The 20,128-nt window shown below is 39.1% G+C and overlaps 1 protein-coding gene across 2 annotated transcripts in view; it reads right to left on the minus strand.

The window, feature by feature from the left end:
• Positions 1–20,128, minus strand: part of LOC130088760 (RNA polymerase II elongation factor ELL) — a 45,388-nt gene that overhangs the window by 12,189 nt on the left and 13,071 nt on the right. Inside the window, exons 3-4 of one of the 2 annotated variants that reach the window (XM_056255739.1) lie at positions 7,560–7,684; positions 4,188–4,345 (exon numbers count right to left, since the gene is read on the minus strand). In XM_056255739.1, the coding sequence (XP_056111714.1) occupies positions 4,188–4,345; positions 7,560–7,684 (283 nt within the window). Of the gene's footprint in view, positions 1–4,181; positions 4,346–7,559; positions 7,685–20,128 lie in introns of both variants that reach the window. The other variant, XM_056255731.1, reaches the window with a different exon arrangement.

Consider the following 20,128-nt stretch of genomic DNA (forward strand, 5'->3'; position numbering starts at 1 on the left):
TTTCTTAACCCGACTGCCTCTTTAGCACTGAAAATAAACCGAGAGCTCTGCAAATAGCACAGAACTTCTGGGGCCACTCAAATCCCAAAGCTCTCGTTACGCAAAACAAAACCGAGCCGCCCTGAGGTGAAATTAGACACACACATAACGGAGACGGAGTGAGCGGTGGCGGCGCCGTGACAAATGACTGTCGCACATACAGTAGTGTAAACAGCAAGCGTTGGACCACTTTAGGAAATACAGCTTTGAGTAAACATTACGGCCCCCGTAGCACTCGTATGACCCATTCTCCTGATGTGCACTCTGAAACTGGCGTGCACCAGGCGGGACGTAGAGTGTAAAAGAGAGCTGACGGTAAACGTTGCTCTCTCCTGTGCAAATATCTAAGCTGTGGAAACGGAAGCACCTAAAATAGAGCCGGTTTTTTCTGCTTTCCATCTTCCCACCAGTGTGCCAATTCACCTGGAGCCAGCAGGACACAGGAGTGCTAATAGATATCAAGCATACCTAATCTTATTAGAAGTTTAAGCTGTACTTTGAAGGTTGCAATAGGACAAAGTGAAGCATAAGCTGTCCATACAGTGACTGCTATGCTTCTGTGCGCATCCAGTTTTACATAACGTTCATGCGTCCAATTATACTGCTTTAGGGCTTTATTATCGCTGCAGAAACTACTAGCTGTTGTCTTGCGAGTTAAAATCAGAATGGACTGGGTTAAATCCAATTCATTTTACGTTAAGTCATTTTAAGCAATCCTCACATTAACCTGAAGGGAAAGTTTACCTAAAATTGTACTGTCTGTTATCATTTATTCACCCTCATGTTGTTACAAACCTGTATGACTTTCTTGGTTCTTTGTAACACAAAAGAAAATATTTTGAAGAATGTTGGTAGCTATTCAGTTTTGGTGACTATTGACTTCCATTGACATTTCTCAAATTTTTTTTTTTTTTTTGTGTTCTGCAGATTACAGATTTGGTAACAAGAAGTTAAGGTGGTGAGAAAATGATGACAGAATAAAAAATGTTTGGGTCAAAAATCTCTTTAAACCTTCAAAACTAACTCAACATCAAACACTAACCCTATATTAAAGGTATTGTAGGTAGGAATTTTATAAAAAAAAAAAACTTTTTTCCAAATTTGTTTACAGTTTCTGTATATATCAATGCATAATTAAAATGTAAGTACTCTGATAAAAAGAGTATAAAAATCGAGTGACTCTAGACCGTTTAATCTGCACTAAACACAGCTCATTATTTCCATCCGGGACGAAACAAAGGATTGGCTTAGGCGACTGTCACTCTCTTGCAACCATGGCAACCTCAAGGGGCTGAAAAGTAACGCCTTGTGACGACCTCCTCTGCTTCGCCCTCGACCCCGGATCTGTCCTCGAGCTGACGATGCGGTACTTGTCTCTGGAGTGTAGTCCTCATCAGTCAACAATGCTTTAGTCATGGAAACTCTTACATGCAGAACACCATATATGTTATGAATGTTACACGAAATTCATCTTAATCACAGTGTAAATGATGGCAATGGAAAAACGTGTACATGCAACCTGTTTTTAGCTTTGCCTTATAGATAACTAGCTCGTTAGCGAATCAATAAATATATATTTTAAACTTTACCAATATCAATATGCTAGCTTGATAGTGTGTACTAAAATACATCTTATTTGTTTATCTTCATAATGATAAAGTTAGATTTTGTTATTACATGTGATTCTGACATGATGTCACTACATGCACTGCGCTCCTTCCTCTCCGCTCGTCTCAGGTAAATAATGCATCTTCAGCTCAGCGGTCGGAGTCGCGCGTTCATGTGTTTTTGGGGCGTGGCTTTGGAAGGAGCCCAGAAGGGAGGGGGTGGAGTGAATGGAAATAATGAGCTGTCTTTAAAACAGTCGTGAGAGGTCTACAGACACTCGATTTTTATACTTTCTTTTTCAGAGTACTTACATTTTAATTATGCATTGATGAATACAGAAAGTGTAAACAAATTTGGAAAAAAGTTTTTTAATAAAATTCCTACCTACAATACCTTTTAAGTATATGTAATTAAATTACTCAGTACTCAAATGTATCATTTCACTGTAATACAGACTGTATTTTTTTCTATCGCACATTTCATTATACTTAAAAGAGCTGTCTTCGCATTTCAACAGTTGTATTAACAACATGATGTATTGCGATAACCATGGAGCTGAGAGACTACTTATTTGACTGGGACAGTCCAACATGCTGACAAACAAAAGAGAGAAAAAACACAAAGTACTGAATTCCTCTTGACGCCTAAACACTAAACATGTTGCGCTTTGCAAAAAGTGCTGAATTAAACACTTTGTCTGCAAAAGCATTAAAAATACTTTTCCGTGTAATACTGTATGAACTGTAGACAGATGTCACAAAACTCCAACATCAAACATTTAATCAAATCTAGCCTTACAGGCAATCTCATCAAATCAAACTGTTTTACCTCACAAAGCCCAGTAATCACTTGTTTAATCATGCCCGCATGCTCAAATATGCCACAACACTGAGACATAGATAAAGGTGCTTATAGTAAATGTTACAGTGTATTGCTAGTTTATAAACATGTTTGTGTATTCACAAACACATGATGACCAGTGGTGGGCCGATCTATATCGCCAAGGCAGATATTATCGGCCGATATTTGGCATTGGCTGACAAGTTTTTCTGTTTGGTCGATAAAGACTTTTATTTTGACAGCGCTGAGAACCATTTGAATCCCTGCTCTTTAAGATATCGGCATTGGCCTTCAAAAAAAAAATCCATATCGGTTTACCACTAACGACAACTGTACTCGTCCTGATAGCTTAATGAATGAGAACTAACATCATCAAACAGTAAGTACATACTAAATGTTTGATGATGTTCTCCTGCACGCCTCGCGCCAGCATGCAAAATCAGAGCGACCTTAATACCTCTGCTCTTTATAATTAAACATCCACTGAAATACCTGCCATACATTTCAAAGCCTCTGCCAACTGTGAGAACTATGATGGCAAAGCAGTATTTAGAAGATACAGTAAGTGTACCATTACTTTACCACAGAAATACAGTGTGTCGCCACATGAGGTTTCTGCGCTCGACTACAGAGATGGGGAAAAAACGTTGGAGGCCGTTTTATTTTCATTTCAGCCAAACAAATGTATCTGCCAGGCACTAAATTGTGCAAGGACATGGCTCCATTTCTACCGCCATATGCATTTGGAGCTGGTTAAAAATATGCATGGCGACGGTCTTGCTTTTTGTCTGTGGTGGAATAAAAAGCCAAAGCAAATACTATAAACTCAGTCGCAATATGAATGTGAACCAAACACACCTATTATATGAAATCTGAATGGTGCAACATCAAATCATCCCACTTTGGTCCTCCTATAATGTCCGTCCCTAAATTATATCCTCAGCAAGCAGTGCAGCCCAAATGTGTTTACATTACAAGGGAAATTGAGACACATACGGACAAAAAACAAAAGTATTCTGCAGGGCTTTGTCTGGAAGGGCACTATTTGCATTCCACAGTGAATGCGATTCAGTGCTTTTAATTGCCTTGAATCAAACAGACTTTATTTTCTCCAATCACTCCATCACGCATCCACCTTTTTTAGATACGAGAGGCCAGAACGACGCGTGTCCTTCTCTCTAGTCGTCGCTTGGGGAATTGCAGACTTTGCTTCAGAGAGTGTATAATGTATAATTCAGTATTTCTGCAGATGAAAACCTAATTGATCCCGAGCCATGGTAATTAAAATCCCGGGCTAAACTTCATCCACCCAGCTTGAGACTTGTTAGCGCATACTTCTGGCAGTCTCAATCAGATTAATGGAACAGGTCTGTGGCTTCATGCCTGTGTCATCTGCAGATAAATGCTTGAGAAGGAGGTATTGGGGGAGGGAAACACATCTTACACGCCTCGATTGATATACACAACCATCCCCTGATCACAAACGCTCTGGTTTATCAACCATATGAACATAATTAACGATACTACTAGGGTAGGATTACTTGCTTTTGGATGAAATAAATGTGTTATTTGATATGAGTTATATGAGAGATGATTATGTTTGAATATGGAGTGGTCCTTTGTGTGTGTGTGTGTGTGTGTGTGTGTGTGTGTGTGTGTGTGTGTGTGTGTGTGTGTGTGAGCTGGATTCTTACTTTGACGTGTGGATCCAGGTTTGATCTCAATGGCTGAGCGACTCAAGATGTCTTTTTCCACTTGAGACATGCGCTCGCGGGTCATCTGGTAGGAATCGTCGGTGGCACACACCGTGATTTTGTCCTGAATACTGCCCTGACCTTCCAGATGATCCCTGCCATCTCTAAAAGGAAATACACAGTGAGTTCAATTATCACGCTGGAAAATATACATTTGTTGAAATTCCAGGGATTTAATTACAGTCTTTGAATTATCAGGATTATTGACATTACAAACAATTAATTGATGTTTCTTACTATATGTCATCTTTTTTTAAGAGTGTTTATGAATTTATGTATGTCATGGAGACGTGGCTATAGAGCTTGTTTGAGGAAAAAGTATATAAATATTAAATTTATTTATTTATGAATTTATATTAAACCTATAAGTTATATTAAAATTCTTATTTCTGAATACATAAACATTGTTTTATAAATTAAATATATTAAAATATTTGACAAATATATATATATATATATATATATATACACACACACACTTTTCAGGATTATTTAATACATGGAGTAAAAAAACTGCATTTATATGTTGCTAAAAATAGATATTTTAAAAAGGTACATTTATAGCAGGGCTACTGAAAATTTGCAAGAAAAAAAACTGAGTTGAAGCATACCATTAAATCAATAATTTTTTTAAGGACATATATTTTTACAAGTAATTAAAAAAATACTTGCAAATGGCATGGAAGTTAACTTCTGATTTGGAAGGTTTGTTTGTGTAATAACGTTAACAGCATTGTGAATAAAAGGCTGAATCAAAATCAGTGTGAACATTTCACAGAAATTTCCTTAAAAGCTCTGAGCATCAACCTGCTATGAAAAGACTGACATGTTTAATTCCTCTCTCCGCATGTGTAAGTTTTACAGCTGCTCCCTTTGTCCACAAAGCAGCCGGAAAGTCAGTGACTAATTTATGACTAATGGTCTTAACCGGTTTTTGTGGAATTGCTTTGCATCCTCTTTCCCACAAACCTATGTAATGCTATTCTTCCGCGAGACAAGTGGAGTATTGTGAGACTACAAGTCTCCTTTGAGCGGAGAGCGAACAGATCAGTGCCACCCCGATCAAGAGCAGCAACTTCACAACCGACCGTGACGCCAAATACTGTAATGGAACTTGGGTTCAAAGGTCCAAGTAAATGTTGATCCTAACAAACAGCCACCAACACTCAATGCTCAGATTTATTCAAGACACACAATAACTAATGGCAGTAATAGGAGTATACATTACTACTTTTATTATTGCATTTAAGAGTTTTGTGAATATCAGTGAATAATGACTCAAATTCATTCTTTCCCCATAAGTCCTATTGCATTTGTATTGTATGAATTATTTTTTAAATAATATATTCATTATTTATGGTGCTTTTTCCCTTCTCTTTTTGGAGCTTTACCGTTCCCGGTTAGTGTGAACTGTCACTATGTGCTCCACTGAGAAAATAACAGCATGCTATTTTATACTGTTTTACAGGGGTCGTGACATGGACTTTTTTTTTCTTTTAATGTGTTCCTTGAGGTTCACTTATGTTAATAAAGTTTTTATTTATTACTCGCTATTGCACAAAACATTATCTATATAAAACCATAGTTTACAGACAAAGCATTATGAAATCATTTACTTGCAGTGTGTGATGCAGCTGCTACAGCTACAGTTCAGTGTTTCCCCTAGGATTTTTTTTCAGCGGGGGGGGGGGGGGGGGGGGGGGACTGCTAGTGTTGCGGAGCAGGCGTGTTACGGATACGTGGTGTACATTTTTTAGCAATCAAAAAGCATGTCTAATTAATTGAAATAGTGTATTATGAATCATTAAACGTATACAACATTTAAAAAAAATATGAAAAAAAAATTCACACTAATTCTGTGTTGTGTTTTTTCTGGTAATAAAATGAAGACATAAAACACAAATTTTATCATTTGTCATCAATTTTAATCATATGAAATTAAATAAACTTTTTGTCAAATAACGTGCTGCACAATGAGCTTTACTGTTAAAATTAAAACATGGATTATTCCTAAAAAAATCAGTTTTGATGATAATTTATTTGGATTAGTGTTAGTATTATTACATTGGGACATATCTAAATTCTACTGTACAACGGTAATATATTTCTGTCAAGTTAAACCGAACTTTTATTTTGACGGGTTGCCGTGAAGACCTTTTGAGTTTGTGTGTTTGTCATAATGATAGTTTTTCTCAAATGAAGCGGTTAAATTATCACAAAGTGACTTTCGGAGTGGATCTAGAGCCTGGAGAGGAAGTTTATGCATTTGTGTCTTCATATAGGCAAAAAAACAGCGCAAGCGTCACACGTGCTTCAGTGTGTGTGTGTGTGGTAAATGAAACTGCGCGTCGGCTGCACCATTCATTCACACAGAACAAGCAGGATTCGTATTTAAATAGTCTTTGTGGTTTAATATCCACACACACTTGTCTACATCGCGATTTGATTTCAAGTGTACACTGAACTGCTTTCTATTTATTCCTCAAAAGATTGACAAATTCCATGAAATTCCGCGTTATACAGTAAATTTCTTTTTTATGACTGGATTTCGTCAGCAATTTAGGGGGGGCGGGGGGTCGTTTTGGGGGGGCGGGCCGCCCCCCCCAAAACAATGGTAGGGGAAACACTGCAGTTAACTGCCTCATCTTTCAACAAAAGAAATCTCCATTACACTGTGTCTCGTTTACAAAATAAAATGCTCCGAACAAACATATAATCCTCCGACGCGATCTGGAACGCCAATTACATAAACCACCCACTTTTTTCCGACGCTGGGATTCTACTGAAGTCTGTACAGACGCAAATGAGCTGTTTAAAAAGGATGGGTTTCATTTGTCCTGTCAACAGACTCAAGTACATGGAGTACATCAGAAACTGAACGCACATCTGTATACTGTATCAGTGTAGACAGTGTCAGTGATTATAATGGGCACTAAATGTTTTTGACGTGACGCTCACATCCAGTGTAGCAAATGTCAGCCGCTAAGCGACTGAATACCAGTGGGCGGAGCCTATAGTGCAATGATGTATAATTATTCACAGATCCCGCAATATCAAAATGAGCTGTTTTTGGAGCTTTATTAAATAAATGCTTTGTTTTTAATGAGGATGACGTTTCAAGCTATGAAACTTGCAGAATGTTTTAATGGTACGAAGACTTCTTATAAGTTAAAAGATCAAGGCAAATTTGATTTCTCAGGTCATGACCCCTTTAATTATATTATATTATATTATATTATATAAAATTATAAAAATGTTTGAACTTTTGTTTGTGAAGTGTTTTCCGTTATTTGATTAAGTTTTACATCAGTGTCTTACCCAGAAACATACTGGTGAATACAGTCAAAGCTGGCCTGAGGTTTGTCTTTACTGTCACTGGACAGATAGAAGGAGAAGACACGGAAAGCATCAGGAGAATCCGAGGAAGCAGGAATCTTGATATACTGTTAGATGAAAAAAAAAAAAAAGAAGACATTTCAGACCTGTGTCAATAACGTTTAATTCAATTCTAAATATACATTTATAAAAGGTATACATAAATCATGCCCACTATATACATGCACACAGTTTAATTGTGAAATGGATTTTTTTTTTTATACCCCCATGCTTCAGAATGCCAATTTTAAACAATGGAAATACCCTTCCAAAACAGATAATGCATAAATACAAAAAAAAAAGCTTTTTGTAAAAAACATCTTTCATTCAGTAAACCAATCAAATGAGCTCCTCCTACGACTCACCAAAACACCGTATTCAGCTTGTACATAAAACGTTGCATGCCCTCATTAAGCAATTAAGTTATTACAGTACTTTCATAGAAAAGGCACTTGCTGTACCCAAACCTATTTCATGGGGGGATGATTTGTCCTTGCCTATTTCTGGAAATAAAAAGTAAAAGACACTCATATTTGCTAATTATATGAGCTTAACGTGGGTTTGTAACAAGCGTCCTACTGCACAACAGTAATTAAATTACTAAATAGCACGCAAAAAAATTACATAGAGCACCTTTAATGCGAGACAGTTTTTCATATGTTCTTGTTTTGTAATGAACATGTTTTTTTTTGAGGCATGAATAAGCAAATGAGCCAAAGAAACCTTTATTTTTGTCAACAGAGTATGTGCTTTTTGCTCAGCTTTAATAAAGCGTAGAAGGCCAAAAACGGCGAACGCAAACGGAGCAAAAAATAAACTCCAAGACAGGCAACCTACTTAAACTATTGTCTATTTATCTACGCAACATTATTAGTTATAATTGGAAACCGGTATTTTCTTTCCTAGTTGTCAACGGTAAGCTACTTCAGTGCTATAAAACTTTTCAGCAAAACTGTGCTTTGATGGGTCCTGACTTATTCATGCCAGAATGACTGCAGCTCCGAGTTTGTGTTCTGAGGCAACGCAAGGGTCACGGCTCAGTAACTGAGTCAGTTACATAATACTCGCAGTCATCTGAGGGCGACCAAAACAAATGCAGGCCTGAACAAGTAACATCGGCAGCGTGACCTCACTACCTGTGTAAAGTCCTGTGAAAAGGAATCAATAAGATTCTGTCCAACTCTACATGCACAAAGCCAAAGAAGCAGTGCTTCAAGACTGCCAAACACATGATGAGGGAGCGCTGTGAGCGCCACACGGCGAGTCTGAGCAAAAGCGGTTCCTACAATCGACCTCGCGGCACTCAACTCGCCTTCATCCGGCGGCTTCTATACTATATAACTTAAGACTTTAGGCAGGCTATTTCTGATTTTAAAAGACAAGCCGTATTCTTCAGGGAGGCCTAGAAACCTACTTTCACTAATACAAGGCAATTCAAAATACAAACTCATTAAGTAACAGGTATTGCGCTGTCATTAAAAACAGCTTTTCCTTTCAAACAGCCTCCAGCAGATAATGATGGATGTTTTAGTTGAGGCAGCGTCCTAGATTTGAGGGAAATGGATGGGTAGTGTCCGCATAAATTAAATACTTCATTTTTGTTTGGGAGGCAGCAGTCTATCATTTGTGCCTGAACGTCTCCAAAAGTGAGGTGGCAAATGACTATGGACACAAAAAGTCACCTAAATCATTTAAAACAGTTTTCAGGTGTGTGACTTTTCCATAAATGAAATGGCAGGGAACAACAAGGCACCTTTAAATCCCCAGTCAAATGGAGCCACAGGGTATTTTCAAATATGCAGGGTTATGCTGTGCGAGCAAGTTTGGTTAAAGACTGGTTTAAAGAATGCATCAATGTCCCAGGGCATGAAAGCTCTCAAAAAGCATAGTGCAACCTTTGTCCACAGAGAGTGAACAATTTTCCCACCAGTGATCAAAACTCACAAATCAAAACCTACAGCTTCTACTTCTACAGCAAGAGATGGGCCAAAAACAAAACAACCACAAACAAAACTTCACAAACTACAAACTTCCCTACTATATAGAAGGCGAAAAACAGTATGTGACAATATAAGAATGTCTGAATTCACAGTACTCATAAAAGAGTAGGCAAAAAGTACATGGATGACCTACTACTTCCGGCAAGATTCTGAAGTGCGCATACGATGGACACTTTACTATCCCATGAGGCCACGGGAGAGAATTTGTGAATGTCAGCGTAACTGACGCTGGTGGGTCACATGATAATGACAGCATAGTGAAAGTAGTATATTCATGCTATACACATTCATACTATATAGAAACAAACTCGTGAAGTAATTACTTATTCCTACTCAAGGGAGTATGTGATTTCAGATGCCAAACTCTCTTCATCCGCATGTGTACAATGACTATACAGAAGCAAAATATAACAATTATAATATGGGCCTTAATGTATGAAATATAAGGTTGCCTATATAATTGTAAGAAGGGGGTCTTTTGCAAAGGCATCGTAATATTTGCGGGCCTCTTGCAACAAAAATCAATAAAATGCACTGTTTATAACCCTATAGGTTCATTGTTCCAACTTTCTTACAACTGCATGCTTCATAAACGTTCTAGAAAACACAAATACTGACCTCTTCATTTTTACAAAAATGCTGGACTCATTTCAGCTGTGTTTAGTAAAGTGCATAAATACTCTAGGAAGCAATTTACCATCCTACAGATCTAAAAACAGCATGTACGGTCACCGCAGAAAAGGGTTTTGGCTGTCACAAATGCCCGGTCACGCAGTACAACCATAAGCACTGTTGGCCACATGGAGCCAATAAAAAGCTTCCAGTCTCACAAACACACATTCAGCTCCACTACCCCCACAGAACGAACCCTGCCCCCATCATTATCTGTTAGTTTTCAGTGCGACAAAACAAGCACTCACAAGCAGTCACAACATGCTAGCAAACAGTAGCCGGCTACGACGATGGACACTCATGGGGGTTGAGACGGGGAATGACCCAGTTATGTCCTCGGCTTCAAAAAAACAAGGCAGTAGGGCATGATCAGACTAATGCATATTTTCCTGAAACAAACCAAAAAAAGCAGCTATAGTCCTGCTGGAAGACACTGCCAAAAGTGGTAGACATCTTCGCCCAAATTCAACAAGTCATTACAAGGAGGTCGCAGAAGTAGATCAATGGTGCACAGGAATGAATAATCATTTGCGTTTCAAATGGCCACACCAACGAACAAAAGCTAGTCACCTCTGAGGCATCAGCACAGCCATGGATTTACAGTCTTTACCCCCCTTTAAAGCCCCCTTTTCCCAAAGCATCACATCCCCCATCCCCTACCCTCCGGGAGACAAGCGTTCACCCCAACCCTTGGTCCCCATCTCCTCCACGTGGTACATTCACTTGTCGACCCCTGGCCCAACCACCATGCACACTTCATATTCTGATTCTAATCAATGTCATGCAGGTCAGTCCATTCTGGGGACAACCCTCTTTTTCCATTCCCGGTTTTCTCCTCGATCTTCATAACCATATGTCATTTACCCCCTTGGTTCCCAGCTTCTGTCTCCAAGGAGAATGTTGTTTTATAAGGACGGTAGGATCACACCAAGCCACTTAGATCTGAGTAAAGGCCCCTTCACACCAATAACTATATTAGCGTCCACGCCAGTGGATAATATCGTTTTGTATATTCTAAGCACGCACTGCAGTTTTGTCGTCTGCTGCTTTAACGGTTGGTTCTTTTTGTTATACTGGTTGAAACTCTCTTCACAATAATAGAAGTGGTCTAAATATTAAAACATGTACATATATCTTCTGTGGAGGTCTCAGGATCAAAAAAAATGTTCATCCAAATTAATCATTGCATTCGATACGGTGTCCTACCTGCCTGTCAACATATGTATTTCCATACCTCCATACACCTGCTCGAGCAGACATTACAAGTCATCAGCGCGTTCCATGAGTCTATGCAGAGAAGACAAACATTCACAGAGTGCCGCAAACAAACAACAGCCGCCTTTTACAGTTCCTCTTGAACCAAAACAACAAGTTAATTCTGTGTTCACGCCATGTCGTAACCGTAATTACAAAAACGGCAACCCGCGACGTTCTACCCAGAGCCGTTCATGTCCTCTGTCCGGATTTATACGTTTCTATGTCAACACCATTAACGCTGAAATGAATCTGCAGCAGTCAGGTGGTACAAGTAAAAGCTCTGTAAGTTGTTTACGTTCATGATTATTGGAATGTTATGTGCTTTGAGACATGAGTCTCGTACCGCTTTGCACACTCTGCTGTACGCATCTTGTGTTTTGAAGGAGGCCTGGCTTTGGAGACGCTCTGAAGAGAGGGTGGAATCTAACGATTTCAAATCTAGCTTGCTATTGCTAGCCTCTCCGAAATTGCCTACCCTACCTTTAAATGCTTGAGCTCTTTAAATTGGCTGTCAATATTTTGATTGATATATTCATTTTGAACATGTAAATACAAATTTAAAAAAAAAAAAGAGAGAAATTTTTTTTTTTTTTTTTTAAAGATGAACAACAAAATAAAACTCCATACTTTCCAGTACTTAAAAAAACCCGCTACATGTACAAAAAGGAGTAGGAAGAAGTAAAACGTATGTACTCCTACCCCTTTAGTATTTTAATAATTCATCAGCTTGAAAATAAATCATTTTGAAAGCGATTCCAATGATATCATTCATCTGTGTCCTTATCGTTATAGTTATGTTATATATTCTCATACAATTATATTAAAACTTTGAGCAAAGTTCATTATCTGTGTTTCAAGTTGATTGTTAATGCATTTGTCTTTCGCTCCTCTTTGTGTTATTCCTCCAGTGAGAGCCAACGCCCATCTCGGCAGGTGAGATTTTATCAGCTTTTAGATCAGTACAGTACGTAGTACATCAGAAAGGTTACAATGCAAATACAGACTGCTTCAAGGGTTGTTAGTGAAACGTTATCTCTCTCAACAAGCCTTGTGCATTTGTGATGATTGAGATCCAAGCCCTTTGTGTCATTCACCTTGTTTTTGAGTCTCATTTACTAACCATACACACATATTTGTGCATAAAACCTCTTTTATAAATGTTATAGTGCAAAAATCTATTAATTTACCTAATTAAATATTATCACTTAAATTTAGAATTACAATTAGAACCTGAAATGAGCATGTAAAATTCAACCTTCAATAACGGATATAAACTATGTAAAATGTTGGGGTCTGAAAGATAAAAAAAAAAAAATTGTTATGCTCACCAAAGCATTTACTTGATCAAAAATACAGTAAAAAGAGTAATATTGTTAAATTTTATTACAATTTAAAATATCTGTTTCTATAGACCAATTTTCAGTTGTAAACATGGTGACGTTTTATGTGGGCGGAGCTTAGGTGGTGGCAGAACGAATCCATTCTGGCCGCTTCACTAACGTAAAGTCTGCAAGTTTTGTTAGCTTGTTTTTAACAATTGTTATCTGCAAAAGTTAACTTAACGGACAGAACCAGATTGGCGACCCGTACTGCACACGCTGGACGATCTGACAGGATTAACGTTAACGCTACCTCCGGTTGAGTGTCCTGACTTCTACACCTACTTGATATAGAGACCTGACTTCTACACCTACCTCATGCCTAGCCAGCGCCATGAAGATGACAATGTAAAGAGTATTTTTCTAGAAATAAAAAATTGCAGATTGCATATTCATTTTTCATTGATTCTTGCACCCAACAACACAACAAGATGACATTTATTAATAAGAAGAATAATTTTAAAATCCTTATTTTGTAGCCGAATCTGTGCTGGTTTGTATTTGCCGCCTCCAGTTTTCCCCTTTGTTCTGCCACCAGCTAGTGCCGTGACGCAACTGTGACGTCGGCTGGAAATTGGTCTATTCCATTTAAAATATAATTTATTCCAGTGTCTGATTATCCTTCAGAAATCATTCTAATATGCTGATTTGCTGCAGAAGAAACAATTCTTCTTAATATTAATGTTGAAAACAGTTGTGCTGCTTAATATTTTCATGGAAACCGTGATACATTTTTTGTTTGATGAACAGAAAGAACAGCGTTTATTTGAATAGAAATCTTTTGTAACATTATACATGTCTTTACTGTCATTTTGATCAATTTAATGCATCCTTGTTGAAGAAAAGTGTGGGTTTTTTTTTTTTAAATCATACTGACCCCAAACTTTTAGTTTAGGTAGTGTGTAACCATAAAAGAGACCAAAAAATCTCTAATATCAGCCAGAACTTTTTTGTACACGCAAGTACGCAATTATTAGTGAATTATATTCTTACAGTTAGTGACCAGTTCAGCAAAGTCCCTACGCCAAACAACAGTACTGTAAGTTAAACATTTTCCACTGTCAATAGCATTAACACATACACGTTAGGTGGGCTTCATCACGTCATAACAGCCACAAGGGAGCAGAGCACAACAGAAAGCCTTCGTCTGCGGCCCATCTTCAGCCACATCTGCCACACGGTGCCATGTGTGTTTGGAGATGTCAAATACTTTCAGTCGGCTGTAAGGTGTGAACTGGGCTGGAACAGAACGACTTAGCGGGGGCCAAGGCCAATGAGGACGAGACAAAGGCTGTGCTTTGTAGCAACCATGGAAAAACAACAACTCTGGCCCTCTCTAAGAACATCATAATGTTTTTATGAGGTGGTGAGATGCACTGCCCCCAGATTTAAAGTAGGCTACTCGAACTTTCTCCGCTCATGAGATTTTATGATTTTAAATGCTTGTGTTTTGTTTCCTGCACATCTGTTTGGAAAGAAGAGAAGCTGGCGTGTTGTTTCAGGTGCTGTTTTCTTTTCTCTTTCTTAAGCCGTATTGGGTCAGTGTATGTAAGAGACGAAACAGAACATCTCGTCCTCACACATGGCATCATTATTTCAGGTCAGGGCTTGAAACTGACAGCCAGCTAGTAAACAATACTGCTGCCAGTTGACTATTGATTCAAATCAGCATGAAATAGAAGTTGCGATAGTCTTTTCTTCCCTATTGTGACACAGAGTTAAACTGCTTCTCGGACAAGAATACATTTTGTGCATTGGGAATTGATTGGTTGTGGTTTGTCATGTGAGTGACAGGCTGTCCCACCCTCATGCCAATAAACACGTCATCAGAGATGTTGCTGGAAGAGGGAGAGGAAGTTATTTTGATTAAGGGCATATGAATTAAATATATATATATATATATATATATATATATACTGCAGTATGCCATAAAAAAAAAAATCAACCTCTTTAACCATCTCTACGTTTCAGAACAGAAGGGAAGTTTCCAGCAGTCCAAAATCATGCAGCTTTTATCTCTGCTTCTACAATTATAGTGCTAGCTGATTCTTTGACTTTGACCAGTCACGTAATGAGCACTTCTACTTTAGAGTTCAGTTGTCTTTGGCCTGGTTAAATTAGTTTCGCTGGTTCCATCTTCCCTACAGTCAGTCCTTCACCGCGATCGTCACCATTGTTCTCTTCACGCAGCAACACTCGTCTACGGCTCTTGCGAGGCGCTCGTCTTTTGTTCCCGCCGCATGCGATGGCACGGAGTTTGGCCTATATTATTCATAAGCAGCAGGAACGTGTGGCCTGTTGGAGGGGGTGGGGGAAGGGTGGGGTTTGGGACATCCTGCCCAGGACCGACAAACGGAACTACATGACCCCCTGATCTGAAACGGACAGAGCCACTCATCCGAAAAAACAAAAAGAGGGGTGGGGGAGAGGGATGAAAGAAAGAAAAAGAGAGAGAGTGAGTGATGAGACGAGAGAGAGAGAGAGAGAGAGAGAGAGAGAGAGAGAGAGAGAGAGAGAGAGAGAGGAGAGAGAGAGAGAGAGAGAGAGAGAGAGAGAGAGAGAGAGAGAGAGAGAGAGAGAGAGAGAGAGAGAGAGAGAGAGAGAGAGAAAGAGAGAGAGAGAGAGAGAGAGAAAGAGAGAGAGAATACAGAGCTTGAGATTACAGTGCTAATGATAATCCACTACATAAGGGGCGAGATGGAGGAATTATGGGAAATGTGAATTATGAACTGAGCAAATGACCATCACAACATCTGATTTAAGTGTACACTATGAGACTGACGCTCAAGTTGCTGTTGATACAGTCTGAAGTACTGTTCTTTTTATCTAATGCAAGATACATTAGGGGGAAGTATTTAAAGGGATAGTTCACCCAAAAATGAAAATTATCCCATCATTTACTCCCCATCAAGCCATCTACAATCAGAGTTATATTAAAAAATATCTTGGCTCTTCCAAGCTTTAAAATGGGAGTGAATGGAAACTTGGATTTTAAAGCCCCAAAAAAGCGCATGCATCCATCATAACATTGACTACGTCTCCTGGGGGTTAATAAAAGGTCTTCTGAGGTGTTTTTGTAAGAAAAATATCCATATTTATAACTTTATAAACTATAACCACTGGCTTCCAGTAACAGCCGAATGCAATAGAAACCTTTTGTTACATTATAAATGTATTTACTGTCACCTTTGATCAATTTAAAGAATTATTGCTCAATAAAAGTATTTCAAAAAACAATCTTACCAAGCCCAAACTCAGGTAGTGTACTATGAATGAGACGGTGCATGGTGCAACATAGCAACTCTGGTTTTCTTGCCCTCCTCTTTCACTTCGGTTCCTCCTTGCTGCTCTCTCAATATGTACACTCGACAATCGGTCGGCCAGATTTCAAACCAGTGGAATCTATTATAGAGTCTTAAATGCGCTGAGAGATTTAAAACATGAAAGATCGAAGAGTTTCAGTCTTGGCTCCAGAGATGAAATGACAAAAGTTCTAACAAGTGGCACTTAAGAAGGGAGAAAGATAATGCATTCTACCTTTTGGGAAACCCTGTCATGTTTCTCAAAAAAAAAAACTTGGGTTCTCAACCAAACCATTTATGATATGATCAACTAATATGCCATGAGTCATGTATTGTGAGTGCAGTGCATGAGCTTGTCTGTACCGGGCTGAAGTCCGTTACATTTAAATGGGGAGGAACCAGAGGGGGGTGGATGTGGATGTCTGTTGATGCATGGGGGTTGGTTTAAGGATAAAGGGGGGTTGGCGATGAGAAGTTGTGGAGCTGAAAGAGGGGTGGTGGAGGGGGGTTGTGGTGGCTGCCTCATCCCCTGAGGAACTGCCTCGGATGCCAAGCAAAATCTGTCTCTCTCTCCTCTCTAGCACCTGAGGGCTAATCTGTCAAGCTCAGTAAGCACTAGGCGACCTGACTCCATAACCATCCTTGTGTGTGTGTGTGTGTGTGTGTGTGTGTGTGTGTGTGTGTGTGTGTGTGTGTGTGTGTGTTGATAATGGGGGAGGAGAGCACCCCGCATGCTGCTTTCATATGCACCCCATTCACAGAGCAGCCAGAAGCCATCCTCCACTCGCCTATCAGTTACTATAGTGACGAGTCTGCGCAAATTAAGTAGAGGCAGGTCTATGGGGGCGTCCACACACTCACTGGCCTCTGAGATTACAATAGTGGAACAGTTCTCTACGTTTTGATTGGTTAATGTTGCACATTTTGAAAATTCATACACAACGCCAGCTTTGAAAGGCTCAAGGCAGTCTTCGCTCAGCATGTGTAGTATTTGTATTTTTATACACAGGATTGGTGGGAAATGCAGGGAGATCAGAAACGTTCAAAGAGCAATTAGCAATTTAGGATAGTATAATAAGGCCTGTACAGACTGAATATTAAAGTGTACACACAATTACTAGTCACTTCTTCAAATAATGTTAACAAACAGGTTCTCAGACGCATTTTTCTCTGCCTCGGAGTAAAAAAGAAAGAGGTAATAGTGAGAAAGTTTAAAATAGTATGGTAACACTTTACAATAAGGTCTCATTAGTTAACATTAGCTAATGTGTTAACTAACAAACTAATGAGAACATTAACTAAAGACATTTGCTACATATTTTAATAATCCTTGTTAATGTTAGTTAATACAACTGCTCATTTTTAGTTCATGTTAGCTCAAGTCCATTAAATAATAATGTCTGTCTGTCTGTATGCATGCATGTATATATTATATATATATACACTCACCGGCCACTTTATTAGGTACCCCATGCTAGTAACGGGTTGGACCCCCTTTTGCCTTCAGAACTGCCTCAATTCTTCGTGGCATAGATTCAACAAGGTGCTGGAAGCATTCCTCAGGGAGTTTGGTCCATATTGACATGATGGCATCACACAGTTGCCGCAGATTTGTCGGCTGCACATCCATAATGCGAATCTCCCGTTCCACCACATCCCAAAGATGCTCTATTGGGTTGAGATCTGGTGACTGTGGAGGCCATTTTAGTACAGTGAACTCATTGTCATGTTCAAGAAACCAATTTGAAATGATTAGAGCTTTGTGACATGGTGGAAGTAGCCATCAGAGGATGGGTACATGGTGGCCATAAAGGGATGGACATGGTCAGAAACAATGCTCAGGTAGGCCGTGGCATTTAAACGATGCCCAATTGGCACTAAGGGGCCTAAAGTGTGCCAGGAAAACATCCCCCACACCATTACACCACCACCACCAGCCTGCACAGTGGTAACAAGGCATGATGGTTCCATGTTCTCATTCTGTTTACGCCAAATTCTGACTCTAACATCTGAATGTCTCAACAGAAATCGAGACTCATCAGACCAGGCAACATTTTTCCAGTCTTCAACTGTTCAATTTTGGTGAGCTCTTGCAAATTGTAGCCTCTTTTTCCTATTTGTAGTGGAGATGAGTGGTACCCGGTGGAGTCTTCTGCTGTTGTAGCCCATCCGCCTCAAGGTTGTGCGTGTTGTGGCTTCACAAATGCTTTGCTGCATACCTCGGTTGTAACGAGTGGTTATTTCAGTCACTGTTGCCCTTCTATCAGCTCGAACCAGTCTGGCCATTCTCCTCTGACCTCTGGCATCAACAAGGCATTTCCGCCCACAGAACTGCCGCTCACTGGATGTTTTTTCTTTTTCGGACCATTCTCTGTAAACCCTAGAGATGGTTGTGCGTGAAAATCCCAGTAGATTAGCAGTTTCTGAAATACTCAGACCAGCCCTTCTGGCACCAACAATCATGCCACGTTCAAAGTCACTCAAATCACCTTTCTTCCCCATACTGATGCTCGGTTTGAACTGCAGGAGATTGTCTTGACCATGTCTACATGCCTAAATGCACTGAGTTGCCGCCATGTGATTGGCTGCTTAGAAATTAAGTGTTAACGAGCAGTTGGACAGGTGTACCTAATAAAGTGGCCGGTGAGTGTATATATATATTATACATTATACTATATATATATATATATATATATATATATATATTAAAAACAAAATGTCACAATTGTGAAAAGTTGCAATTGTGAGTAAAATGTTTTATTTGTGAAATTTTAGATCAAAATGTATGTATGCATGTATGCATGCATGCATGCGTGTATAAATATATATATATATCTTTAGATAATAAAAACAAAATGTCACAATTGTGAAAAAGTTGCAATTGTGAGTAAAAAGTTGTATTTGTGACATTTTAGATAAAAAAAACGGAGATTTAAAGGCACAATTACAAAAGAAAAGTTTCAATCATGAGATATGGAGTTGCCATTGTTAGATATTGTGAGATTTAAGGTGCGATTACAAAAAAAAGTTGTTCGTAAGGAAAAAAAATCACAATTGTAATAAATAAAAGTTTCTAAATTCTAAAAGAATAAAAGTCACAATATAATAACCTTTTTATTTATTTATTGTACCTCTTTCCATAGGTACTTCTCTCAAGCGTGTCGTATTAAGGTCTTCATTCAAAGCTTCAGGACAGAAACTGGTCAAAACAACTTGTTCCTGAAATGCAGAATGTTTTTACGCCAATGTTTATTTACAAGACCATTGCTCATTTCCCGAGCAGTCACACTCTAGACTGCCGGATGGCCATGACAGACAAGCTACACGAACAAAAACAAACCTGAAAGAGGTTTCCGTTTCACGCTGCATTCACGTGACAGCTAGACGTGGCCATGAATGCTCTTCAAATAAGATTTAAACAACCCATGTGATGAAAAACTACTATAAACTATTAGAAGCGATGCATCCTGCTGGGCCGAGCCAAAGCCCCCTGCTGCAGGCACAGAATCAATGCATCCACTCATGTGACTGAAAACTGACACATCCCATCCACATCCACATCAACAGGACGCAGGCATGCTTAAAGAAAAGAGAACATTTAAAACCCAAGGAGACAATAATATGAGGTTTTAAGCATCAAATAATGAGTGGGTTATGGAATCACGATGGTACGTTTGAGAGGTGCGGCCCGTTAATGGGTGATATACTCAGAGCCGCACTCTTTCAGAAGTCGGTCCAGACACGTCAGAACTGTGAACGTGCACTGTGTGTGTCCGTGCATGAAAGGCCTGAAGTGTCTGTGATCTTCCCCTTGCAATTCTTGGCTTTGCTAAGCCATTTAAAAGCTGTGAGATGTACAGTACAACATTTTTGGAAGAGTTTCGAATACACACCAGGTTTTC

The sequence above is a fragment of the Rhinichthys klamathensis genome, unplaced genomic scaffold (assembly GCF_029890125.1).
Source record: "Rhinichthys klamathensis goyatoka isolate OS25496 unplaced genomic scaffold, OSU_Roscu_1.1 h1tg000005l_1, whole genome shotgun sequence".
NCBI lineage: Eukaryota > Metazoa > Chordata > Actinopteri > Cypriniformes > Leuciscidae > Rhinichthys > Rhinichthys klamathensis.